General features: G+C 47.7%; 9 protein-coding genes and 1 non-coding gene across 10 annotated transcripts; 5 read left to right on the top strand and 5 right to left on the bottom strand.

Moving 5' to 3' along the window:
- Window positions 1-841: 841 nt before the first annotated feature.
- Window positions 842-2683, bottom strand: F4813DRAFT_153076 (HIRA-interacting protein 5). The gene is made up of 2 exons (XM_049238980.1): window positions 1465-2683; window positions 842-1243 (listed from the first exon to the last, which is right to left on the bottom strand). Exons 1-2 carry the CDS (start codon window positions 2245-2247, stop codon window positions 1085-1087), a joined length of 942 nt encoding a protein of 313 aa, XP_049097728.1. The 5' UTR covers window positions 2248-2683; the 3' UTR covers window positions 842-1084.
- An 872-nt stretch (window positions 2684-3555) lies between these two features.
- On the top strand, window positions 3556-4261 carry F4813DRAFT_391337 (uncharacterized protein; the record flags this gene model as incomplete). Its single annotated transcript, XM_049247149.1, has 2 exons — window positions 3556-3635; window positions 3691-4261. 2 exons carry the CDS (start codon window positions 3556-3558, stop codon window positions 4259-4261), a joined length of 651 nt encoding a protein of 216 aa, XP_049097727.1.
- A 945-nt stretch (window positions 4262-5206) lies between these two features.
- On the top strand, window positions 5207-7511 carry F4813DRAFT_153019 (uncharacterized protein). Its single transcript, XM_049238979.1, has 6 exons — window positions 5207-5522; window positions 5576-5840; window positions 5897-6500; window positions 6561-6837; window positions 6902-7203; window positions 7273-7511. Exons 1-6 carry the CDS (start codon window positions 5415-5417, stop codon window positions 7472-7474), a joined length of 1758 nt encoding a protein of 585 aa, XP_049097726.1. The 5' UTR covers window positions 5207-5414; the 3' UTR covers window positions 7475-7511.
- Window positions 7512-8389: 878 nt separating this feature from the next.
- On the bottom strand, window positions 8390-12387 carry F4813DRAFT_152812 (uncharacterized protein). Its single transcript, XM_049238976.1, has 2 exons — window positions 11297-12387; window positions 8390-11245 (listed from the first exon to the last, which is right to left on the bottom strand). The coding sequence occupies exons 1-2, from the start codon at window positions 11707-11709 to the stop codon at window positions 8773-8775; spliced, it is 2886 nt and encodes a 961-aa protein (XP_049097725.1). The 5' UTR covers window positions 11710-12387; the 3' UTR covers window positions 8390-8772.
- A 1-nt stretch (window position 12388) lies between these two features.
- F4813DRAFT_152894 (uncharacterized protein) lies at window positions 12389-14057 on the top strand. Its single transcript, XM_049238977.1, has one exon. The coding sequence runs from the start codon at window positions 12538-12540 to the stop codon at window positions 13603-13605; it is 1068 nt and encodes a 355-aa protein (XP_049097724.1). The 5' UTR covers window positions 12389-12537; the 3' UTR covers window positions 13606-14057.
- Window positions 14058-14282: 225 nt separating this feature from the next.
- On the bottom strand, window positions 14283-15500 carry F4813DRAFT_391333 (uncharacterized protein; the record flags this gene model as incomplete). The annotated part of the gene is made up of 1 exon (XM_049247148.1): window positions 14283-15500. One exon carries the CDS (start codon window positions 15498-15500, stop codon window positions 14283-14285), a length of 1218 nt encoding a protein of 405 aa, XP_049097723.1.
- A 3303-nt stretch (window positions 15501-18803) lies between these two features.
- On the bottom strand, window positions 18804-18886 carry F4813DRAFT_t104. Its single transcript has one exon. It is a non-coding gene; the product is annotated as a tRNA-Asp (tRNA).
- Window positions 18887-19440: 554 nt separating this feature from the next.
- Window positions 19441-20851, top strand: F4813DRAFT_152899 (CobW/HypB/UreG, nucleotide-binding domain-containing protein). Its single transcript, XM_049238978.1, has 2 exons — window positions 19441-19859; window positions 20086-20851. The coding sequence occupies exons 1-2, from the start codon at window positions 19672-19674 to the stop codon at window positions 20720-20722; spliced, it is 825 nt and encodes a 274-aa protein (XP_049097722.1). The 5' UTR covers window positions 19441-19671; the 3' UTR covers window positions 20723-20851.
- Window positions 20852-20980: 129 nt separating this feature from the next.
- F4813DRAFT_397921 (DUF663-domain-containing protein) lies at window positions 20981-23667 on the bottom strand (the record flags this gene model as incomplete). The annotated part of the gene is made up of 2 exons (XM_049247990.1): window positions 23378-23667; window positions 20981-23310 (listed from the first exon to the last, which is right to left on the bottom strand). The coding sequence occupies exons 1-2, from the start codon at window positions 23484-23486 to the stop codon at window positions 20981-20983; spliced, it is 2439 nt and encodes an 812-aa protein (XP_049097721.1). The 5' UTR covers window positions 23487-23667.
- Window positions 23668-23811: 144 nt separating this feature from the next.
- Window positions 23812-26159, top strand: F4813DRAFT_366218 (BING4CT-domain-containing protein). Its single transcript, XM_049244007.1, has 2 exons — window positions 23812-24622; window positions 24678-26159. The coding sequence occupies exons 1-2, from the start codon at window positions 23930-23932 to the stop codon at window positions 25647-25649; spliced, it is 1665 nt and encodes a 554-aa protein (XP_049097720.1). The 5' UTR covers window positions 23812-23929; the 3' UTR covers window positions 25650-26159.
- Window positions 26160-26283: the final 124 nt, after the last annotated feature.

Here is a 26283-nt window from a genome sequence, read left to right as displayed (position 1 = left end):
GCTCTCGAATGCTACTATCTTCAAGAGGGTATCCTCGTTACCAAGTGCGTATCTCGGCGCATGAAACCTGGGTGTCGTAAGTGAAGTGTAAACATGACATGTGCATATAGTGGATAATTTAAACGAAAAGAATCTAAGATGATCTAGATCCCCGATACTCTCGCTAACTCTAGACTGTTAGACCCCAAAGTAACACATTAGGTAATGTAGGTAGCAACGACGCTCGAGATAGGATACCCTACTAGATACCCTACTAGACCAGACGCGTACGTTCTTAGGGATGACCCACGGTATTCCATGCATCTTGACGTACCTTCTGGTAGAGCTTTTGCGGGGTAAGACGTACTGCAACCCATAGTCTACCAAGCTAACTAACAAGATGACCGGCCCCTATCGTGCATACATACCTTACTACGTGACCATGGCTCGTGGGGAGATTTCCTGCGCGGCCGCACTTGGAGCTGCACAATACCCACGCGACCCCAGCCATACCTCGCCCCCCATTGCCACACCGGTGCGAATCGCTGCCCCGCCACGGTCTAATATGTATGCGTCCGTCGCTTTCCGGTAGTGGTAGTGTCACCCCCTTTTGCCTCATGGGAGAAAACCTACAAGCGACCGACGAGACTGCCCTAACTACTAGCGCCGGGACTTGGACGACGGGGATGCGGCTCGAAAGGCAGAGCAACGCAGAGGTCGATCCTAGAGCCTGTCTTGGCCCGTGTATGCACCAGAAAATGCCGCGCCCTACCTAATCGTGAAAGTCGATACTGCCCAGCCGGGTAGGGTTCCTAAAGAAAAGCTAAACCCTAATTTGCGACGCAAAGATGGCGAACAAAGGTCGCCAGGCCGGTGACCACATTGGCCCTCGCGCAGAAACACCGATGTTAGTGCCGGCGGTGCCCAGCCTCACGGGCAGATGTAAACTCTGCTGAAGATACGAGATTGTCACAAAACCTAGCTAGGTTGGTAACCCAAGTTGCATCCCAAAAAAAACCAACACCAGGGTATTCTCATTTCTTCTAGATGACGTACTTGGGACGACGCTCTAATCATACATCGGATGAAGCATGTCTCTCTGGCTTTATCCAGGTACCGAATCCAACGAGTCCTTGCCAGGTGTAGTCGGTGCTGCATCTGGCCCCTTTTGTGCTCGAAGCTTCTCTTCGAACTTTGCAAATTCCTGGATCGCGATCTCTTCCTCTTGGTCCATTACTTGATGTACACCTTTGACCTCCTCAATCTGGGATCTTGTTAGCACCCCATTTGCATCATACATCTGGAATTATTCTAAAGTTGAAAAGGGGGGATCGTAGATCATTGGGCTTTGGATTATTCAGCAACTCCGACAACTTGCTCGAGTTGAATATCTCATGCCTCATGCTAGAAAAAAAAGAAGAAAAATAGCAAAGTGACTGGGCTACGCCAAAATCGCAAGATGTTTTGGGGAAGGGCTGTACTCACATAATGCATTAACATTCCCTCAATACCATTCTTCAAAGTGACAGTACTCGAATCGCAAGTCCTGCACGCTCCCCTGAGCTTCAAGTTCACATACCCATTCTCAAACCCACGGAATTCAATATCTCCGCCATCTTCCTGGATAGAGGGTCTTATTCGAGTCTCGAGTAGTTCTTTGATCATACCCACGACTTCACTATCGTTTTCATTATAGCTCAAACTGTCCTCCTCTCCCACCTCCTGACCCTCATCCCCACCCTCTTTGTTGCTCACAGTGACAATTTCTTGTCCCGACGTTATAGCCTCAGTGATTAAGCTGAAAATATCCGGCCGGATATGTACCCAATTGGCATCGGGCGACTTCGTCACCGTGATGAAGTCGGGCCCGTAGAACACGGACGTCACCCCGTCGATATTCATTAACTGCGCGGCAAGCGGCGACGGGTATGGCGGTGCGATCGTACTCCGCGCATTTAGGTACTCGATGAAAGGCGTGGCAACTTCCGCGGGCACCACCCTGTGATTCGGTAAAAACTTGAGCGCATCCGGGTTCGGCGTGGTCTCGGTCTGGATGAAAATACTTCGCACGCCCCGCGGCGCTATCGCTGGTGACCTCGAGGCTGTTTGTAGTACCGGCCTCGACCTCGCTGATATACCCAACGCCTGTGAACTTGTATGCGCATGCCGCGCAGCTTCGTAGAGCCGGCCGCAAGTAGCGGGCCGGACTTTTCTTGTCCCTGCGGACAGCAGAGCCGCTGCCGGCCGGACGAGTCGACTTGAAGGCATAGTCGCCCTCGTGGATATTCTGATCGCCTTTGTGGTCAATTAACTTCAAAACACGTAACGATAATTACTTGCGGCTGGGAATATTTTTGTCTGGTATATTTTGGTATAAGACGAAAACTGAATCTTAGGTGAAATCGGAGGCGCGATTATTGTAGGTAGACGTTTGCCGAATTACGCCGATAAGAGTAGCCGTAGATTATCAATCAGTGGCAATGACGCAACTAGCGCATTGTTCGAGCTTTTAGGTGGGTTATTACAATACATAGTACGGATGATAAACCGACTGTTGCATAGGGTTTGATTGGTTTACGGGAATATCCGCCGGAGATATACCGGGCTATCGAGTAACCGTCCTTTCCTAATTTCATCCTTACCTATTTTTACCTATTGGACATTTTTGTAGATCCTAAGCCACACTTTGACTACCCGCCTTGAACTTTCAGCCTCATAACTTATATTATTTTCAGCCGCGTTAAAGCTCTGCGATTTGATTCACTGATACTGATTTGAGTGACAAGGCAACCCCTATACCGCGTTAATCAGTCAGCCATGCCAGCACGACGACCTCTTAAGCCTAATTGCATAGAGGTCACAGCCTGAAACTTGTCCGCTTGTGAAGAGGGAAGTGACCAATGCTTTTGCCGTTCAGTGATAATCAAAGGCATTAAGTGTTCCTGAAGAAAAGGAGTCGACATCACTAGGTTAGGCCCTTGGTCGTCGTAGGTTGCCTTCAACTACAACAATTGGAATTATCTGGGCCAATCATTCGGCATCTTAAAGGCAGCCTAAATCCCAGAAATCTAGGCGCAACTAGAAACTCGCTCGTTGCTCCCAAAGATATTCGCGACTTAACAACGGCAGAATACAACTGTCCGCCTCGGTTGTGATAAGCAACAGGTAGCACGGTGCAATTGCGGGCGGTATCAAAACCTCCCGTGACGTGTTGCCTTTCGAAAAAGGTATGTTTATGTCTAACATCTCATAAAGAATTATTCAAAAACTCACACACATACCAAGGAATCTATATTAACTAATATTAATCAAGCTTTGGCATACAACACGCCTCCTCAGGAGAATAATCTATCATCTACATTGGTGAGTAATACATTTGCATCAGTGGAATATTTATAGGTATTAACTATGCTACAGTTTTATCACATATCAACTGAAGCGCGGATTCTTCGCCTTCATCTAATATTCGGTAATAAGATAATAACTAGTACGGACTCAATAGTTTCTTAATACCTGTTATTTAGACATCTGCATCGAGTCGCAGTCCTGCCTAAATCTCGGGTATTCATCCCAACCATGGCAAACGCTAGACCACCATGCTTGGTTTGCGATAGCACTGAAAGCAAATACAAATGCGCCCGCTGCAACCTATACACGTAAGCACAGCTTCATATTCGACGTTGGTAAGCTATACTGACTTTCATTACATAGGTGCTCGCTCTCGTGTTTCCGTGAGCATCGGGACAATCATCCGCCTGTGGAGTCCCCTGCACTACAATCAAAAAATACCTCATCTGCAGTACCAGGAGACGACGTTAAGTCTCAACCTAACTACACAATTACCGGTGAAACTACGACGCATCAATCCACCCCCAAGAGCTCGGAAATCGCCGACATGCCAGAGTACAGAGACTTGACCAAGAAGTACCCTAACCTGGAACGTCTGCTTTGGAATATTGCCGCAGCCACAGACCCTCCAGCTACCGGCGGCGATAGCAACGGGAAGCCTAGCACATTTCCTAGTTCTAATAAGGGCAACCGTAAGGCGACTCAACCCTGGACAAAGGAAACGGGCTACGAGAATGGCATAGAGGTGCTCCGCCAGACTCGAGATACCCCTGGAAGCGATAGAGACGCCCTTAAGGAGTACTGTGAGCTGGTTCGACTCTGGAATTTCAGACGAGAATCCGCCGACATAGACGCCGATCTTCGACGGCAGCTCGCTCGTGATAATGCCAGAGCTATCGGGGAGCTTTTACGCACCGAAAAGGCCGACGTCTAATGAGTTTCTCTACGGGTCAACTAAATAGATACATCTTGGCAGCTGACAATAATTTGTCTTGATGCGAGTATACGGTGCCCCAGTATATACCATCCTACATTTTCACTCTTCAACATACGCATATTTCGTACTGAAAAGAACCTGGGATTATGTAAGTTTTTCTCTGCCATACCTGATTGACTCGTATGAGCTATATCTAACTAAGGCTAGACCTGCTCTTTAAAAGGCCGATCTTGCGTTCCACTGCCAATGGACGCGATATTCACTAGTACATGAAATGGCATACGGCTATTCAATCAATTCAGTCTCGTAAAGAGGCAAGCCATTATAAACCAGTCATCCAAGCAAGATTAGGGAAATACTTGCCGTACTTAGGTTTAGCATCCAGGGGTCGTTCTAGAAGCCCTATTTTGAGCTCCGTTTTGTGGTGACAATTTTGGGACGTCGCCAATAGAAGCTTCGAACAGATAAGTTTCTTCATAGTATACCATACCCGTGGCTAAATTCAGATAAAGTCTAAATATTTCTATATGTGTGTTCTTATTTCATGTGAATGATATTCATACTTTCAGTACAGACGCTGTTCTAGTGTGTAGGTAAGTTTCAGGGGGTTGTCCTAGGACAAGCTATAGCCTGTACTATGCGGTATCGGGTTTACTAATTTTTTCTTGGCCCAACTCATATTAAGACATCTGATTGGTCAAAAGCAACAAACGCCATTATCCGGGTATCGTTGAGTGTTACAGTAAGATATACGCGCCCTTCGCCTATCGGAAGAAACGGCCACGGCACAGAAGCGCCCGTTCACATGCGGCAGGAGTCCATAATCATTACGAAAGAGGCTGACAGCAAACTACAACGTTCCCGTCTGACCAGTCAATAATCGATCCGTCAGTTATCATAAAAGCTCTGTTTGTAGTAGCTATCTACCCACGAGTTGTACCGAGGAATTGTTGAGCTGTTTATGCAAGTATCCGACGTCGTACAGAAACTACTACGGCACAGCACATCGTGTTGAAGAATTAATCGCCATGCCTACATTTACAAATAGGGCGTGGATTCTGCACCCACGGAATCCCACGTCACACCACATTGCTTGAGGAAACGAGATCACACAAGCAGGAATCTTCTAGTCGCGAGGACATAAGATATAATGACAACTACCGCAGTGGCGCCAACGCCATGTGCCAACTGGAAGGATGGGGGCGGCGTCTGTTTTCGCCAGGGCACGCTTGTTTGTGGGGGCTGTAAGCTAGTCTTGGTAAGTGAAAACAGTTTCGTAGACGCTGCAGACAGATACTAATGGTGCTCTAGTACTGCAGTCGTTATTGTCAGGTAAAGCACTGGAGTGAGCACAAGAAGAAGTGCAAATCCCCACTAAGCAAAACCACCTGGCTTCCAGCTTGGGACCGACTACGACGAGATCCTGCCTGGTCTCGCGGAGAGGCTGCTACTAACTTGTATAATACCTTTGGGCCGACTAAATACTCCTGGGGTAATACGCCGGCGATGGATGTGCTCCAGTTACCGCGGAATGAGGGGTCGGCCTACGATAAGGATGTAGAAATCCTGTTCGCGGGTACGTGTTGACTGGTAGTCTCATTTGGTTCCGAATAGGACATTAATGTGTAGCAGCATCCGGAGACGTGAGGAACGTTGTACAGACGATTCGGAACCTGCCCCCTGATTTTGAGCACCAGGTCAAGATGACAATCAATGACAGGGATTTTAATGTCACGGCAAGGAACGCTGTGATATTGCTTCTAGCATTGAGCTCATTAGAGGAGGATCCCGATCAGACCGACTATGAAAGATTAGCAGAAACCCTTATCCACGTTTGGTACTCGGCTACGATCACAAAAGACACATTATCTGAGCTGCAGTCGAGAGTCAAACCGCTTATAAGCGATGTGTGCCAGCGAGCCGTCGATGGGGAGTCGGGTATCTCACTAGGAAAAACATGGACCTTCAAGTCAGGCAGTAGTCTCCTTCTGAGTTTAAAGAAGGAAGATTGGGCTCGGGTAATGGAATTTTTCGACGTACCCGAAGATCTAACCCTGGAGAAAGCTCGCAAGATCCGCCAGGCCATTACTTTAGCACCCGAACGGGAAGACTATCGAGATCGGTGGTACTTCAAAGACGCATCGCCCTCTATGCGCGTCGCTAAACAGCGGTATCGAGAGGATGGCTTACTCCTGGCTTTTGGCCATCCGCGCATCGGGTTTGACTATCCTAATCCGTGAGTTATTACCTACAAAACCGCATCAAACTCTAGAATCTCGAGTCTAATACGTCCTAGGACCCTATTCCAGAAAGTATTCCAAAAAGTTTCCTCTTGGCCTCTAGACGATAAAGCAGACCCCCTCTGTGGCTGGCCGCTCGGCGAGGTCAGAGCAACACCAAGTCGTATTCCCGAAGACATATACGGAAAGCTATTCTCCTATCTCCGCGGCGTCTTCAGCGCCTTTCTCCGCCGTATTGCGACTGGGAAAATACACTTTGAGCTCTTCAACCTCAACGCGACAGAGCTGACTCAATGCTTGATGTTGGATGAGGGCTTATACGACAGGATCGAGGTGAGCTCGTCCCATCCCCTATGCCGCTTCACATAAATCAGCATCTACGAGACTAACCAGGCAGGCCTCCAACATCTCAGATACATGCTGGCTAGGCACCCGCGAGACCCTGCGCTGCCTATCGCCTCTTCTTAAGTCGCCAGCGAAGAATCCACACGCTACGCTTATTACCGTGTATATAAACGCAGTGATGGAGACCGCCCGGGGCAGCGACCGGGAGAAAGAGGCACTCGATATCACGCGGATCCGAAAATATCTGACCAATTTCCAGGACATCAGCTTCTTGAGAAACCCGCAGGGAGCCGAGCTGTACCGGATCTGGGACGCGCGGAGCTTCACGCTTGACGCGGACAATTTCTTCCGCGAGTATGTCGTTGTTCTTGAGAAAATAACCACCTAAAGAACTATCTGGCTAACTGTTGATTACCCACCTAGGTACATGGCTGCGAATCATTTCGAAGACATCGAGAGAGACTTGCACGTCGCGATGAAAGAGCAGAATACGATTGGCGACGCGTGGCCTACGGCCTTGAAGCTACGTCTGGGACAGCCTGGGGCCCAGGAGGAATTCAATGATGCTCTTGCGTCGTCTTCTACCGGTGTCGAACGCTATGTTGAGTGGAAGAGGGTGGCGTAGTGTAAGAAAGACGGTCCCTGAGGGTTGGATTCTAGCAGGAGAAATACATACATTAGGTAACTACACCTATCAGTCAGAAAATTAAGGAATTGGTACTTTTTGGACGGCTATAGAAGAACATACCACTTACGATACCGAAAATAAAATTATATACGTGATAATATGTATAAGCCTAACTGTGAATACTAAGTTGTCTAGAGGACGTATGGCTACCGTTTAAGGACCTCCTTCGATCCGAAAAGTAACTCCCGTATTTCGAGCCCCTATACCTCGTTTCCCTAGTTATTATATTATTGCTCGTACGAACGAATATTTGCCCAATTGATGCTGAGATAACTAACAAGCTTTACCAAATTGCCTGTACGCCAATCTAATTAGGTTTTCCCATCTCCCTAACGCCTTGCTTATACCAGCGATTCCATATAAAAGTGCATTTGATAAGTCCATGCCGACTACGTCGACTATATACGCAACGCCGGGACCGAACCGGACGATGATGCGTTCCTTCAGATGCGTTCCTTCAGATGCGTTCCTTCAGATGCGTACTTATGGCCCTTTAGACACAAATGATCAGAAAGGGTATAGAAAACTGTGGTGAGCTGGTTCTAGCATCCGTCATCAAATTATGTCCATAGAGCAGTATTGTCGCGAGACGGATGGAAATAACTTTGCTGTCCCGCAAGATAACCTGACCCCGACTACGGTAGCTCATGGCTATATATATTTAGAGTATCCTTTTGTTCCAGATGTTTTGTTTAGAATCCCAACAGGTGTAATTAGAAGTCGGTGTACTTGTCTGAACTTTAGATCGAGTCTGATTTTCTATGCTCTTACCTAGGTCCTGGGGTGGACGACTACCCCCTGAAGGAGACAATGGTAAGCCATAGTTAGTTAGAATAGAAGAGCAGATAGAAGCAGAAAACCAAAAATACATAGTATATTAGAGTCGCCTATCGTTGCTAGATCAACTACATGTAAGTATTAATCCGGCTGTATCATGTAAGGCTATCTATGTGATAGTTGATTGACTTTTGCTAAGAGGCAATGAGGTTACGTTATAAGGAAGGCATCCCTCCCTTCTATTAACTATTAGATGATGCATGAGTCAAAATAGTCATCAACTCCTCGTGAGCCACGATCCCAGACAGGTTTAAAAATGCATAACCTAATAAAGCGTGCATCGATTTATCGTCAACATTTGTGTAAAGTAGGATCAGCACCTAGCTATTACTCAAAGAAACCATTATATCCTCCATTGCACAAAGTACTCCCCTTAAAAGTTAGTAAAGTATCAGACTCTAAGATTGGGCATAGAAAAGGATCCTGCGACGTATTTCCGTCCCTATATTCCGCAGTCGACGGCGAATGGAAGATTTCGGCTTGCGGTCCTCAACCTTGATAGCCTCGATAGGCTTGATAGGCTTGATAGGCTTGGCAGGCTTGGCAGCTTCGTATTTCTCGTATAATGCATTATATTCGTCTTCTGTGAACCAAGTTTTGATCACATCCGAAGCAAGTGCTCGATTCTTTCCCGCTTGACCATACCCCATAGCAGTGTTATGACCCTCGTCTATTCCAGTTTCAAGGTCGGCCCCGTAATCAATCAAAATTTCAATGGTGATTCTGATTTTATTAATTCTGGTTTCATTGTCACGCCCAGAGCCATCCTTTTTTAGGTGACGGACGAACCGTCCCCAAATAGTCAAAGATTGGTAAATCTCCTGGTTGGGATCGGCTCCGTTCTCTAGAAGGGTTTTGACGAGACCTGGATGAACATTTTGACAATGGTGGTTTAGAGCATAGCATAGTAGCGGTTCGGATCGCTTGTTAATTTCAGCACGTGTGCGGTCGTCTCTAAGTTTCTCCTCGATGTATGACATGACAGGCAATTCACATGCATATCCAAGACATACATATCCAAGGAAATCGACGCCTGGTGTCGAGTCATCGGATCGAGACGGTGATGATATAGAGTTATAGAATGATTCTGTAGATTCAAGGATTGGGTAGAGTGCCGCCTTTACTTCAGTGTTCTGTTCCGCAAGCGTAGCCCAACTCAATAGTTGTGTAAGAATATCTATATTCTTCATGGACGTAGGCGGCAATTTCTTGAGTGTCGTTAGAATAGCACTACACATCACTAAAGCAGTGTTTGAATTGCCAATATGCTGGGTGATGAATGGGCCTAGGCCATCTGAACGGACAAGAAATTCACGAACGGTACGATGAAGGAAGTCAACACGGGCATTGAAGAGATTGCTGGGCAAGTCGGGCTCAGGCGAAAAATCGTCCTCGTGGGTAATCTCTAACAGCCCCTTACTCCGTGTATCCAGTTGCCGTCTTACTAGGGCTTGCCGAAAATCAATCTCAGGCTCGGACATAGGTATGATGGGCATTTCCATTTCGATCGCGAGCTCAGGCCTGTTCTCAACATCATCAATGAAGGAAAAGGTGATTGCTATTTGGGGCTCCGGTGCCAGTCTGACAACTTCGAATATCCGGGCTGCGAATGGAAGATACATTGAGGGTATAGTATCGATCATATGCCGAAAAAAGCCATCCAAGTCTTCTGGAAATCTATCTAGTCGATCTCGGAGAAGCCTCAAGGAATCGCCGTTAGTGAATCCGCCAAGGAGATCACGAACTACGAGATAAACCCAGAGAAATACACCCTTAGCTCGCTGACATATTTCTTCCACCAACTCCTGCGTAGTTGGTTCCGCAGCTCTGAGCAGAGAAAATTGTCGATTCTCTTCGAACTTGTCAGAGACGTATTGTCGGATATCGTCGCGAGTAAGGTCTTCAACCTTGAGCGATAACTCGGGATTCTGACCGAAAGCATCCTCAAACACGGACCAGGGTCGACTCGAAACGCACAACTTGATGTTTGGAAGGGAAGCAAGACTCCGTATATTTTTCACGAGGTCACTCAGGTCTTCCTTCTCTGCCTCGTATTCATCCATTCCGTCGACGAAGAAACAAAATTTAGTATGTATGCATTCCTCGATGATTTTGCGGCACACGAACAATAATTCGTCAACCGTCCAAGACCAATCGTTATCCCAGTCATCCCTTAACTCGATCCGTAGTGCGGATACCCTGGGAACGAGATGGGGGTATTTTCGCAATATTCCAAACAAGAGCGAACGGAAAAGACCCTCTTGAGATTTCTGGAGCGGCGAACCCGAGTTCCAGAAGAAGAAACTAGCAGCCGCGAGCTCCTGGCCCCGTGCCCATGGTTGTAGATGAAGGCGGGTGCTATCGTGACTAGAAATGAATTTCATTAGAGTAGACTTTCCCGAGCCTGGTTTCCCCCGGATCCAGAATATGCCGCTTGAATCTTCCAACCAGTTGACGAACTCGGGGGGCCGTTTTTGAAAGACCCATGCAAATGTCCGCGCATGTGCTTCAGCTATCTTCTTTTGCCTCGCCATTATGCCGGCGAAGTAAAGGCTCCTTAGTACACGCTCATCGTCATGGGTCCTCTTGCCAGTTTCGTGGAGATGCAAGATTTTCTCGGACAGGATACGTAGGTTTGCCAGTACCTCACGAATAAGTCCTTCGTCTTCTATATTAATATCATTCTGGCTTTTGAGATGCTTCCCTGCGGGCTCAAAGACTGAGTCTCGGGGCACTAATTTCGCTACAGCGGCTACAGCGGCAACAACGTCTTCGCGTAGCTCGCGGAACTCTGTCTGCATTGTAGTTCCTAAGGTTTGATCGATGTGTTTGGATTGGGTAGTCGTGCGAGAGATTTCCGAGACGTGGCTCCTAAGCTTTGTTTAGTATCATGTTCTGCCTTAATACCATTGGTAATCTCACAAGATCGACATCTGGATATGTAAAGCGATTTGAGTTTGAAACTTTGTAAGCCTTTGAGAGAAGGCTTCAACTTGGCTGCCTTGCCACACTTCCTTCAATGCAACCACGAAGCTTTTCCATACCGTCTTGGCTCCTTGACCTTTCAGTTTGTTCAGCGCCTCGAGTAAATCATGAGCGATACTCTGCGCCTCCTTAACAAGGATTTGCAGTTCATATTCACATCCAGGCGACGCGATGATAGCAGCTCCAAGACTAGCAACATCTTTTGCGATGATCGAGAGAGTTGTGCTATCCTCAGTTTCGCCGGTCGCGGATTTATATATCGTATGCGTGTTGGTAAGTAGCTTCCATGTGAACTCTACAAAGGTGATAATGCTACTTGCCGTTCCAAGAGCCGTGAAAGGATCCGCCATAGCTTGGGGTTATTCAACAAGCTAAATTGTACTTCTGATACATAACAGATTCATATGTGAATTAGCGAGGGGGGATGTTTATTGACCTACTTGTTCTCGAGGTTCTCGAGGTTCTCAAGCTTCTCGAGCTTCTCGAGGTTCTCAATGCTCTATTGTCTAATTTGTCCATTTCCATTCGGCCCCCATTTTGCATCGCCCCTTTCATGCATTGCTACATTGTAACGTAGGTGGTTTCTCCGGGATCACCGTCATATCGAGAAGCGATATAGTGTCGCATATATATTAAGTAATGGCACTTATGGCATGACAAGATACCTTTTGGTCAAGTGGTCAAGTGGTCAATCTGACATATAGATGCATAGACGTGAGGCTTGTTATTAAATATAACCAATCTAGAATGAGCAAACACGGGATTCTCTTGGTTGTAATTAAACTCGACTATCACATCTTGGGTATAATTACTTGGTATAGAACGCCGTTCAAATCGGAGGATTAATGCACTTATATGTTAAGTAATCACGACCTTTTAGCGAGATTAATCAAATTTCTTAGAAAAAGGAAGTAGCAACCTTCTCAAAGCTAGGGCTACCTACATATGTCATAGGTACATGTATGAATTAGAAGATGGTATCAGTGATAAAATGTATAAGGGTACAACTATGTGGTTACCTAACCTAGTTGATACATACATAATGTACCTTCCTTCCATAGTATTGACGTGTACCTAAGATCATCTCGGTAATGAGCAAAAAAGGATAAATCCGATTTACATGTCGCTACCTATGTACCGCAACAGCTTTTAACAGCTCGCGTTGCTTGGTCTTCACAATGTCACTCCTACGATTACCTCCGGAAACTCTAACACAAATCTTTGATCAAATTGGCTCATACTTTTTCCATGAGGATTTAGGCCGCCTTACAGTCTGCAAACAGTGGTTCGAGTTCGCTCTTCCTGCATACTTCAAGTGCATCACATTTTCTCAGGAGACCCTGCGGAGCCTGATCGCCTCTGGCGTAATGAAAAGATCATCTCCGCTGAAAGACAGCTTGGCAATCCTAGACCTTGAACTAAAGGGATATCAAGCCTACAACTCCACGTCCTATCCTCAAGAATATGGGCAGGAGTCGAACTATTTGGAGGCGCCTACTTCGAACGAGGCTCCTGGGGACGATCCTGTCGAGACCTGGGTAGAGGTCCTAAATAATGACCTCGCCCAGCTTGCCACTATTGCCCAACAATCTCGTAGGTTACATACCTTACGTATACAAGCCTGGAGCTATCCATCCCCTGAGACCCTCGATAGTCCGAGGGATTATCTATCGCTACCTGCGATGCAAAGTTTACTCTCGTTAGAGAACCTGAGAGTTCTAGTCTTAGATCTGTCTGTCGGCTTTTCATATCCACCAGGAGAGCAAGGGACAGGCTGTCATATCTGCCCAGCTATCGGCACTCTTCTTCGTACTCTTCGAACCCTTCACCTACGCATGCGCAGCATCTGCCCTGATGTTTTGAAACCGCGAGATTCCAATGACAGCCTACACTTAAGCGTGGTGGTCGTCAATATGAGTCTGACTAGGAACCTACCGGGGATAACGTCCGCGACTCACTCTAAACGATGCGGTTCCCAAACCGGAGGACTGCTTCAACTGATAGCCGACATGCGGGAACAGGCAGAAGTTCTCTCAACCCGAATGGCGCCCCCTAAAACCGTGAGGATCCTGACTCATTCACTTCCGCGGTTTGAAATAAAGTCGTTGGACGTCCTGACTGGCAAGACTATGCTGCTGGACGATGATATGGCTTGGGACGAGGATGGCAAGACTGTCAAAGAAGACTCGGAGCCTGAATCTGAGCTTCTAGATGATGACTTTTCTTCTACCTTCTCAGATGAATAATATTGTCTTAAAAACCAAACCCTCAAAAGAGCGTAGTAGTTCGAAAGAGGAACGTAACTACATATAAGGCCCAAGGGACCGAAGGCCAACAGCTCTGGCGTGAGGAGGTCGGCCATCAAATTCTAATACAGCAAAAGTAAAAGAAACACAAATGTCCGATATATGTCTTATCTCAAGAAAAAGCAGACAAAATCTCGAGTTTTCTAGATCCTATCGTCGTATGTGATAAATGTCTTGCGTATCACTACTTATATCTTATTATTATTAAGACGGCAGACCAAATCCCAACCGGCCTACAACCACCACCACACACGAGGTCTCAGGATGATATAAACCCTATGCACCTACCTAGGTTAGAATAATTACACGAACCAATCTCGGGAAGAGGAGTGATTTCTTCATCATAATAAGTCCAACTACAATTCAGTTCATTCCCTTGTCTCATCAATGCTTTTGTCATTACACGGTATCACGATATCATTGCATATCCTCGCAGCTTCAGCCGGGGTATACATCCATTATCCACCTCACACAAACTTAGGTATTCTTCAGCCATAATTACATCACCACCGCCACCACCACCACCACCCTCCCAGATGAACAAACGAATTAAATTAATAGGTAGGTACCTAGGTAGTCATTAAAGCCGCCGTCACCACTGCCACCGCCACCATCCCCTAACGTCTCAACTTCATCAAAAACCCCAACCTTGGAAACTTCATCGTTGACGGCGACGCAGCCGTCGAACTACTCCCATCCTCCCCCTGCAACTGCAACTGCTTCTCGCGAGCACCACCCCCACCCCCACCTCCACCACCTCTATTAAACCCCCCCAGCTTCTTCAGCGTCCACAGCGAATCCGCCTTCCTCAGCAGCGGGATCCTGCCCCCGGCGCTGGGCGACTTAACCGCCGGCTTCTCGTCGCTCTGCGTCCAGTCGACGCGGTGCGCGTTTATCGCCGTCGCCGTCGACAGCAGCGGCGGCGGCGGGTCGACGACGACGACGAGCGTCTCCTCGGACGAGATCTCGTCCGTCGTGGCCATGGCTTTGCCCTCGAGCACGGTGCCGATGCTGTTTTTGCGCCAGGGGCGCGGGGGGATGACGAGCGGGGCGCTGTGGCGGCGGAGCTGGTGCTGCGGTTGCGGTTGCGGAGGGTAGAGGTCTTCCGGGTCGGCGGCGGCGGCGGCGGTTGGGTGCCACTGCGGGGTCTGGAAGAGCCCCCGCTTGCTTCGGACGCGTTCTAATGCGTGCGTGGGGGATGTGCTGGAGTCGAGGTCATGTTGGTCTGACGGCCGGCGTTCGACGCGGTATTGGAGTGTTGATTGGGATATACTGTGCCCGAGATTCCTCTCGCGCATGCTGTTGGCCGTTGCCGTCCGTTCGAATTGCGCGGCGGCTTCTTGGGGCACGTGCTGGTATGATGTCGCTTTGACCGCGCTCTCGGTCGCTGTCGGGTCTACTTCTGACGGTCGGCGCCGTAGCCTGTCTTGGATGGACTTTGACATGGACCGGCCGGTTTTTATTTTTGGAGGCTGGGTGTCGTTTTCTCTTGTTGAATCTGCTATCGTGACTTTGCTTTTTGCCATCCGCGTCGCGAAGCTCTTCTCGCTGGCTCCTGGTTTTATAGCATCCGTCTGTCTCGCCTCTGATCTGCTTGTGGATCTACTCTGTTCTTGACTCTGGCAACTCTCGTCTGGCCTTCGCTTTTGTCTCTTCTTCTGCGCTTCTTGTTCTGCGATAACTATATACAGCCGCCGCCGCAAATCATCAGCATCAAAAGGTTGCGACTTAGAATGCCGCTGTTGTCTCGCGTTGCTAGGTCTAAATGGATCCGACTTGGGAACGGCTTGCCTAGCCGGCATCGGCGCCCGGTGATCGTTCGCGGAACGACCCATGGTGAGCTGCATTGTATCCGTCTGTCTCTGCCCGGCTGAATTCGACGGAATGTAGTTGTAAAAATATTCCATAGACCGACGATGAGGGTATCAAAATTCGTAATGTCGGAGGATAAAAGTATAAGCTGGACAGCTGGAAACTTGGAGCCGGAAGTTCGTATTAGATTTCCAGGAAGCGAACAAATATTAGGAGAAGCTATTATTCTTGATCCTTTCTTAGGTAAGTTACTGGTTCAGCTGCATACGTCTCATGACATGCATGACTCGTCTCATAAGACACGAGCTTGATATTCCCAGAGTTAGAAGTAAGACAGTCGGTAGCGATAGACTTTGAAAGGCGGACCTAATAATTAGGTATGTCTATACGAGCTACGGGAGCTACAGGAGCTACGGGTGTCAGCTCAGCTCAGCGAACGAGGGATGGATAAACCTTTTCTGGACTAACATGAAGGTTATAGAGCGAAAGTATAAGAATATATACATGTAGGTTACATTAGTTCCTAGGGACGACGGATAGGGCGATCCATCGTTTACTACAATAGGGAGGTCGACTTCTTATTAATAAAATCTGGGGCAGAGGCGTGCAGAATGCGGCCGGCTTGGCTAAGAGGGAATGAAGCCTCTTATTTTTAAGGTAGCATGGAGGTAGCATGGATACAGGGGCGCGTGAACGGTACCGAACGGTAGTGGTCCATCACTTGACTGTCGGGTAGGTATCGTCAGCTATTCCAATTTACATTAATTAGTAGCTACATACTATTATATAATGTGTACATTATATACTACATACATGATATACCTACACAGTAGAGAGAGGCTACATTAGCTCCAAAAGGAAAAAAAGGAGATCAAGCAAACACTAAACAGTTTCCGGTCGATGCGTGACCTCCATCTCCCTTTGTTTGCCCTGATTTCATCTGCGCGTTGGAAATCATATTGGCTTTAGAGCCGAGACGCACTTCTGGTGTCATAATTTACCCGGTTCTGGATATATAGCTGCACTGCGACCTCCGGCTCTCTTGTGGGAGCCAAAGGAGAGGCGGTCTGCTAAAAGCATGGAACATGGAACATGGAGTATGGAGCATAGGTAGAGCATAGGTAGAGCATGGTAGGCATGTATGTTGTATGTATGTATGTAGGTATGTATGAATTTGAATTTCGAACTTTAGGAGCACCCTGGTCGATACATATACAATAGACGAATGGGGGACAACGGCGGTTGGATCCTTGTCCGTAACCCTTGTCGAACATATATCGACCCCAGTTCCAAGCAATACACTGTGACTTTAAGCTGGCTCGTGCTACGGAGCTCGCATGCACGTACCCTAGCATACCCTAAGCATACCCTAAGCATACCCTAGCATCATAGGCATCCTAGCAATGTTTTCCCCAAGGGGAAGAGAGCAGAATCGAACCAGTATCGAGATAGATGGGAAAACGTCTTCATTCCAAATTCTGCTAGGCGAAGGATGACGGATACTCCCCAATGTAGTTGCATAGTCGCACGGCGTTTCTCTCAGCTGTATCTTCCCGTGGTGGCTTCGGTGTTTTGTTTCCTGCGTTTGTTCCTGTCGCACTGAGAGTGTGGTCCCGAACACCGGCGTCCCTTGCGGGATCTAGGCCGATTAGACGGGTTTTGGTGGTACGACCGCTAAGGCGACGAGAGACTAGAGTATGTAGAATACCCAACCATGTAAGTATGTAAGTATGTAAGTATGTATGCATGTATGTATGTAACCTAGGTAGTTATACAAATACATACATACATACATAGATATATATCTCCATAGGCACGCCTAAACCTCGCCAATGTCCTTGCTCGCCGTCCAGTCTCGCCCGGCGGCACTTTACGTTGCTATGTACATAGAAAATCATACTAACAATAACAAACCTGCAGGCCGGGATGCATCAATCTTCTTCTAGACTAGCTAACGAGGGAAAGCCATGTAACCCTGTAGAAAGGATACCAATCGGCAACCCATGCTTCATGTCTTATGTATTGCTATCGATTCTTCTAACCACTTGCCCGTTGCCAGGTATACAAATCTGGAGAAGATGGAGACGGTTGGACGACCTGGTTCGACCAACGTAGCTTCTGTAAATGCGCTTACGTGCTATCGTTGAGTTATCCACGAGTTATCCATCCGTAGGCGAATCATCGTTCTCGAAGACTTTGGGCGCTTCTATTTCCATTTGGATGCTGACATTGCAGAGATAGCCGAGGTGTGAATATTAAATGACGATCTTGGGTATCATCTAAGGTATCATCTAAGGTATCATCTAATACTCAATTCAAAGGGAATTGAAGCTATACTCCGATTAACTAACCAGAATCCAAGTGTCCAAGGTAAGGTGGTCATCACGAGGGATCGAGGTAGGTAAATGACAATCACACTGTGGTAGACCCGATATCTTTGTCGTAATTCCTGGAGCTAGCAAATCCTGCCAGGAACGACTACTTCGTGATAATATCGACATTCTATTTGCATTCCAAACGTAGTCTTTGGCGGGCGACGGCTACTCGCAGCCCGTACCGCGTGATAATTGCAGTCATGGCTGACGCACGTATTGCTTAACACCTTACATAGGTAGGTAGGTTACTCGAGCCGCCAAAGCCACGCATCTGCAATCCATAGCTTATGCTTTGACCCAATACGAGGATGGAGGATAAAGCAGCAAGGAAGGGTATTGCGTATTTTTCGGGCCAGTACCGACACCATGTGTGGATTACTGGCTGCGGTAGGGTAGAAGCAGTCGTGAGGCGCTGGTCCAGGAATGATACACGATCTCGGGTGGGTTCGAGACAACATGTGGTGTTCCCTGCCGTACAATGGCGGCTCGGAGATTTTGACAACCGTCGACCAACAGCTCTGTGATCGGCAGCGGCAGAGCCCTAGGGTTTCGGATGGTACCGAATGATAGGTAATAGGTTAGGTTAGGTAGATAAATTAACTGGCCTAATTAATATACGGTGCTGGAAAGGGTATGGAACTACGTGAATTAAGATCGAAACTATTGCGATATTGAGACCCGATCTTGCTTAACGTGGTAAAGATGTGCTCGCGTAGTGTTGAATAAAAGACAGATTGACTAGGTACACATTGGATATTGAAATATTGAAATGATAATAATTGGTATAAATTCGTATACAGATAAATAAAATATTGAATAAGCTGTCATATAATTATGCCACATGGAGCCATTGAGGCCAACAGCAGAGGCAAGTGTAAAAACAAGAATAGGCGAAAGGGACAAAGAAAGAAAAGAAAAAGACAAACACCATGTTCAACTGACAAAAAGATGCTCTCGATCGGGGAATCGAACCCCGGCCACCTGCGTACTTGTTCAATGACAAGCAGGTATCCTGACCACTAGACCAATCGAGAATGAATTCCATTCTTTGGAGAATGGTGATTGGGTTGTTGTTTTTGTTGTTGGGAAACTGCGAGTAAAGAACGCATATATACTGCAGACATGTAGCCTAGGGAAGCTGAGCTAATAGCCAAGCTTGTAGGACATCGATTTCTTACTTGGCAAGTATTGGCAAGCACTCATTACAGGCCAATATTTATCAATTTACGTAACAGAAGTTAGCAAAGACATTGCTCGTTGACATGGCGAAAGCCTCAATTTCAACTTCACTTATATGTTATATAGAAGCATTCTCTGACGAATATTCGCTCTGCTAGACTCAAACGAATTCGAGAACGACAGACAAAGACAAGACATAACTAACAAACGTCTAAAATGCAAACCAGCTCTAATGCCCTTAGCTAGCTCGCTGAATGTGGGGTAGGTCTTCTGCCCCTCACCAGAGATAAGATAATCGCAATGGAGAGATAGAGATAGAGATAGAGATAGAGAGACGGGAAGCGGGATAGAGAAAGAACCCAAGGGAGCTGCTGTTAACTGTAGCGCCTTCTCGGTAAGCAAGTTTTTGAATAATACGTTTGTGTAAGTAACAAGCAAAATCGTAGGTTCGTAGGTACCTAGGCTTGGTAGAACCTAGAAGAGAAATTTCAAAAACATTGCCATTTTTTGCAAACTTCGTCGAGGGCTCATAAACATACTAACCTACTACGTCGTACACATCGTATTTTTGTGATTTGAAATTTATTATCGTACTCACCCACTACCTACCTACCTTAGGTACCTACTTAATAACCCCGCAATGGCGACGGCTCACTTACACTCCCACGACGGAGGCGCTACCAACCATTCCCACGATGGCTTCTCGGCCGCTGAGCACGGGCACTCGCACGAGATCCTCGATGGGCCGGGCAGCTTTCTCGGGCGAGAGATGCCCATCATCGAGGGCCGCAATTGGAACGAGAGAGCCTTTACCGTTGGAATCGGAGGGTAAGTCCAGTCTGAGTATTCCCATTTACATATCCACCCCCTTAAAGGAGTATAAAGTAGAGATACTCGATGTCCATAAGAGTAATCTGTTATACACACACACACACACATATATATATATATATATACCTGAGCCCTAGTATACGACCACAATCTACCTACCTAGTATCCTACAAGTTATACAATACCGAAAACAAAAAACAACTAACTCTGACACCCCCCCCAGCCCCGTCGGCTCCGGCAAAACCGCCCTCATGCTAGCCCTCTGCCTCGCCCTGCGCGAGCAATACTCCATCGCAGCCGTCACCAACGACATCTTCACGCGCGAAGACGCCGAATTCCTCACGCGCCACCGCGCCCTCCCCGCGCCGCGCATCCGCGCCATCGAGACCGGCGGCTGCCCCCACGCCGCCGTCCGCGAGGACGTGTCCGCGAACCTCGCCGCCCTCGAGGACCTGCACGCCGCCTTCGCCACCGACCTTCTTCTCATCGAGTCCGGCGGCGACAACCTCGCCGCCAACTACAGCCGCGAGCTCGCCGACTTCATCGTCTACGTCATCGACGTCAGCGGCGGCGACAAGATCCCCCGCAAGGGCGGCCCCGGCATCACCCAGAGCGACCTGCTGGTCGTCAACAAGACCGATCTGGCCGAGGCCGTGGGCGCCGATCTGGACGTCATGGAGCGCGATGCTAGGAAGATGAGGGAGGGCGGGCCGACGGTGTTTGCGCAGGTGAAGAAGGGGGTTGCGGTGGATCATATTGTTAATTTGATTGTTAGTGCGTGGAAGGCTAGCGGTGCTGAGGAGGTGTGTAAGGCAAAAGGAGGGCCGAGGCCGACGGCTGGGTTGGAGACGTTAGTTTAGGTAATTTGTGTTGAATATAAGGGAAATAAAGATTCGCTGCCAGTCATGCTATGCTGTTTTAAGTGTGGTACTGAGACGGGTTGAGATTGAATGGGAAATAAACGTGTAACCGTAACCAAATTGGTATCGTATTTGGAACCGTTTCTCATTTCTCTCATGATAATCCCCGAACGATTGAGATCTAAACACTCTATGATATATCCTTGATGTGACTGGAAGACGACATAGACGCATGCTATAACCCATATACCCTAGTATCTATAGGACATCCTCATCCATGGCCTCCTCGTTCTGTACTCCCGACGCCCCCTCTTCCAGGAGAGACCCAGTGAAGGGAATAGCGTTCCTCGGCCACACTCGCTTATATAGACTAACGCCAACCGCGTCCTGCGGGTTAATCCTTCCGTCAAAGTTGGCCTTGAAGTATCCGTGAGTACCAAGAGTCTCCTTAATATATCCGCTTCTCCCTCTCCTCGTCCATAGGGGTAACGCCTTGAACCACTCCACGTCTTCTCGGTTGAAGAACATGTATCGGATGGTGACGACCTTCTTGTGGATGTGGTAGGGGTGGCCAGTCAATATGACACGCTTAGCAACGACTCTTGAGGTAGATGGTGCACGAGCGGTTCCTGTGGCTACTAATTGCAGAGGAACACTTGATTCGCCGTCTCCCCCCTCAGAAAGTGTTCGCTTAAAGAACAATGTCGGCACAGATCCCCAAGTAATAGGACCCATGAACGTCGCGATAGCAGATTGACCCGGGTGGAGGTACCGGCAGTACTTGTGCACGTCGTTCTCGGTGTTACCGGGAAGCGAGAATAGGGGGTTGACGATAAATCGTCGAGGGCCGCACTGAACGATGAGCTCCTCCTTAGCCTTAATGGACTTTTCGTAATCTTCCTTGTGCGTAACGTCAAAGTTCAATGACGTCTTCTTATTTTCGTGTCGTAGGAGTGAGAAGAGCGAGACTGGCCGCGAAGGGTTATATGATTTCTCCAGGTCCCTAGGGACGTTTCTGAGGTGGACATGGACCCTCGTTCCAGGGGCCACCCCGCCGACTAGAGCTTCTCTTATTGAGCGGTTTCGGGAAGACTGGTAGTCTGATATTTGTAATAACCTTGACCATTCCTCGGGCTGAAATGGACGATCTCCCTCCGTATTCCAAGGACTCGTACGTAGGCTTTTTAATCCTCTGTATTTTGCTAATCTTTCTCTCGCAAGGACGTTCGGATGTAACTCGATCTCATCCGGAAATTCCTTGTCTTCCTCTACCTCATCACGTTTCCTTGAACGATATGCTTCTAACTGTGCAGCATCCTCCTCCTCGTCTGGTTCGATAAACATCTCCGATTGAGGGTACTCAGACATAGCGGCCTCAGTGGGCTCGGCGTTGGCCAAACCCTCCATGCCGTCCTCTGGAGCCGCAGGCATAACCTCATCCTGGGCATCCTCCATTTCTTGATCATCCATTTCCGACTCGGAATCTGACACATCATCTAGGTACCAGGCTGCCTGGTAAGATGATGTTCCTTTAGGTAGTTTCTTTGGCTGTGCATACTCCTCTCGTTCTTCCTCGGAGAAATAGTGGTGGTCGTCTAACAATACGCCCTTTTTGATTGCAGGCTCTTTTATCCCTTCCTCCATATCTGCGTCAGCCATCATCGCTTCTTCTGGGGCCAACTCAACAAGATCATCTTGGTCCTCATCCGGGGTCTCCAGGACATTCTCGGGTTCTGTTTCCTCTACGGCCATTCCGTCATCTTTCCGTCTCTTAGTGGAGAGCGGTGCGGCTGTGATCTTTTCGATTTGGAAGGTTCCCCAATCTCCCACATGGACCAATCGGTCGGCCTTGAGACCTTTTCCACGAACGACACCCGTTAATACTGTCAGCTCATTTTCAGTCGACGACCACTGGACATCGTCAACAAGCATCCACGATCGTTGGTCTCTCCAGTTAATTCCTTTCGGCGTCGTTGTACAGAGCGATCTCATGAGGTTTGAGGATTCTTGTCTCGAGTCGAGGTTATATATCTTTTCCTGTCCTGGATGGAAATGTGTCATAAACGAGACTAGGGACTTGACGACGTCTGGGCGGGCCTTCGCGGGCTGGATTTTATCTAGATTCTGGACGGCTGTGAATAATGTGGACATGCCCTGATTCTCGATACTTCGGATAATAAGTTCCCCCAAAGCATCCACCTCTGTCTCTGATGATAATATGAATAAGACAAAATCTGCGACTCTTGTCGCATCAATACATGCGGTGAGATCTCTCGTGACTGGTACATATTGAAGCTTTTGTTTGAATCTGTCGACGGATACTGGGAAGCTGGATTCGGAGGCGTCGGACTCAATATCGAGGCTGCTGTTAAGATCCTTGATGGCGGCGGAGACATCAATGTCAGCGCAGAGCGGTACTACAGCAACTATTCTTGGCGCACCATCCCGCCCAGAGAAGACAGAGGTTTCTTTTAGGTGTTCCTTATGTTTCGCAAGCTGGCGCTGCTTTGCTTGGTTGCGACGATCGAACTTGGACATTACTTGTTGATGAGGAGTCTTGCGCTGGCTCTTGTCGTTGGGTACTTTGCCTTTAGAATTAATGTGTCAGTAAAGAGAAAAGGAATCTATCATATCTAGAAATCATTGCGATCTCACCTTTAGCCTGGTCTCGTAGAGCGCCTTTGGTGGCCTTTTTGGACTTGAAAGTCTTGGGCGCAACTTTCGTAGTCGGCCGATGAGAATGAGTAGCTACTACGGAAGGCATTTTCCCGTCACCTCCAGCTTTAAATCGGAATGGTAGCGACGCCAGGTTGGTGAGGTTTATACTGTAGGAATTCCTTTTAAGATCAACATCTACGTCAAGAACCTCGCTGGGCTAATATTGGCTTGACTGTTGGAGGGTTGGAGGGTTGGAGGGTTGGAGGGGCGGAGGGGCAATTGAGGATATCGGCAGCCGGAATGGGTCTCTTATCACAATATTTTTTTCTGTGCGGTTTAGTTATCGTCGCTTATCGGACTGATTACCCACTGATAACAACTTTTTTATGGGACTGCATTTCTTATCAGTTTATCGTCTCTGTTGCTCAGAAATTTTTGGGTTTGCGCCTTGAAGTTTGGCTTGGCGTTAAATGCCGACCTACAAACTTTCCAAGTACTGACTGTTTATAAGTCGTACTTCTCTTCTTAACAACCACCCTACAGACCAATATGGAAGTCGAAACGAAAGCCGTGACCAAGCCATCCAATAGGGATTACGACAATGGCGCGCGTGTCATTAAACGAACCAGAACGGAACTTGTTCCAAAAGAAGAGCGCGAGAGGCGACGACGTTTAAAGGAAGCGCAAAGAGACTATGGCCGAGGGAGCAGAGTCAATGTCAAAGCCGTCAAGGACAAGAAGCTACGGAGTAACCTAAAATCCCTGGAGAATAAATATAAGGAAGCTACAGTGAAGGCAAAAGATGCAGAAATACTTCTCGAAAATACTAGCGGTTTCCTAGAACCCGAGCACGAATTAGAGAGGACGTATAGAGTGCGACAAGAAGAAATATTAGACGACATCTCCACCGAGTCGGCGAAAAAGCGATTCGAGTTGAAACTTGACCAGCTTGGACCCTACGTTTTCGAGTATTCCCGAACTGGTCGAGAATTGCTGCTGGCAGGGCGCCGAGGCCATGTCGCTACGATGGATTGGCGCGAAGGCAAGTTGGGGTGTGAGCTACAGCTTGGAGAAACGGTCCGTGATGCACGGTGGCTACACAATAACCAGTTTTTCGCCGTGTCGCAAAAGAAACATGTCTACATATACGATCGTCAGGGAGTTGAAGTACATTGCCTGAGGAAACACCAAGAAGTAACGCATATGGAATTCCTGCCGTACCACTTTTTATTGGCAACCCTGGTTAGTAGATTTGGCGTACCATGGCTCGCTCTATTGATACTAACTACGAGGCTAGGGAATGTCGGGTTTTCTCAAGTACCAAGACGTATCTACTGGTCAACTAGTGACGGAAATACCGACGAAGCTCGGAGCACCAGTGTCTCTTACACAAAACCCCTATAACGCCGTCTTACATGCTGGCCACCAGAATGGAACTGTTACATTATGGTCTCCAAACTCACCCGAACCACTGGTGAAGCTATTGGCGCATAAAGGCCCCGTCCGGTCATTAGCCGTAGACAGGGAAGGCCGATATATGGTATCGGCTGGGCAAGATTGCAAAATGGCAGTTTGGGATATAAGGATGTTCAAAGAAGTCAATAGCTATTTTACGCGACAACCCGCATCGTCGATCGCAATATCAGACCGAGGTCTCACTGCAGTAGGATGGGGTACGAAGACGACAATTTGGAAAGGCCTTTACTCTAAGCACGCTGCCGAGCAGGAGAAGATCCAGAGTCCATACATGGCCTGGGGCGGCGAGGGAAAGCGCGTCGAGCGCGTGCGTTGGTGTCCATTCGAAGATATTCTAGGATTGGGTCACGACGAAGGATTTTCGTCGATCATTGTCCCTGGTGCCGGAGAACCTAACTTTGATGCTCTGGAAGTCAATCCATTTGAGACGGCTAAGCAACGACAAGAGACCGAAGTCAAGTCGTTATTGAACAAGTTGCAACCTGAGATGATCGCGCTGGACCCTAACTTCATTGGAAACCTTGATCTACGTTCTGAGCAGCAACGTCAAGCTGAGAAGGACCTCGATGCGAAACCAGTTGATATCGAGACAGAACTCAGGAATAGAGCCCGCGGAAAGAATAGTGCGCTCCGCAGATATCTGCGAAAGCAACGAGGCAAGAATATTATTGATGAGAAGAGGCTTAAGGTTGAAGAACTCTGGAAGGAACAGCTACAGCAGCGGGAGAACAAGCAAAAGGAAAAAGAGGTTGAGCTTGGCCCGGTTCTCGCAAGATTTGCTAGAAAAGATTAACCTGAACCGGCTGAACCAGAACCTAATACAAACCCCAGGGGCATCCAATCCGGCTTTGGATTGCTGTCTTAATGTACTGCATAATGGTTTATTTGTTGGCTCTCGAGAGGCCAAAAGTTTGGTTCTAATAAATAAAGCCCATCTACGTGGCCGGGTGGAAAGAGACACTAACGTTTTATACCAATAACAGTATCGTATTGGCGGAATTTGAGCGGTATGCTTCCAACTAGCCTTTTGCATCATGTTTAAAGGACAACGCAGTGTTTTAGCCCTACTGATGTGAAGATTGCGTGAGATGTGTTTTTGGGAGAATGAACCCTCCTTGTTAACATGTGTGTTAGGTATGGTAGGTATGTCAGGTTATGTTAGGTATGTTAGGTGATATCCCCACAATGAGGCTGTCTTTTTTTGGAAAATATCTGGTTAATGTACCTAATATACCTAATGTTTGCACCGAGCGACTTTGATTCTATCGTTCGATATTACTAACATGATATGTCAAAATCGAATGTTGAAAGCATATAAACTGCCTACGAACAAGTATTTGAACGAACCGAGTACACCTAGTGCATTAGTCTTGATGGATAGTTGCATTTGTACATGTGCAGTTGCCAGCTGACATCATTTATCTTCG

The sequence above is a fragment of the Daldinia decipiens genome (genome assembly GCF_022478715.1).
Source record: "Daldinia decipiens strain CBS 113046 unplaced genomic scaffold F4813scaffold_27, whole genome shotgun sequence".
Classification (NCBI taxonomy): Eukaryota; Fungi; Ascomycota; class Sordariomycetes; order Xylariales; family Hypoxylaceae; genus Daldinia; species Daldinia decipiens.
Note: the sequence above shows the minus strand (reverse complement) of the source record. Positions and strands in the feature narration are given on the sequence as shown.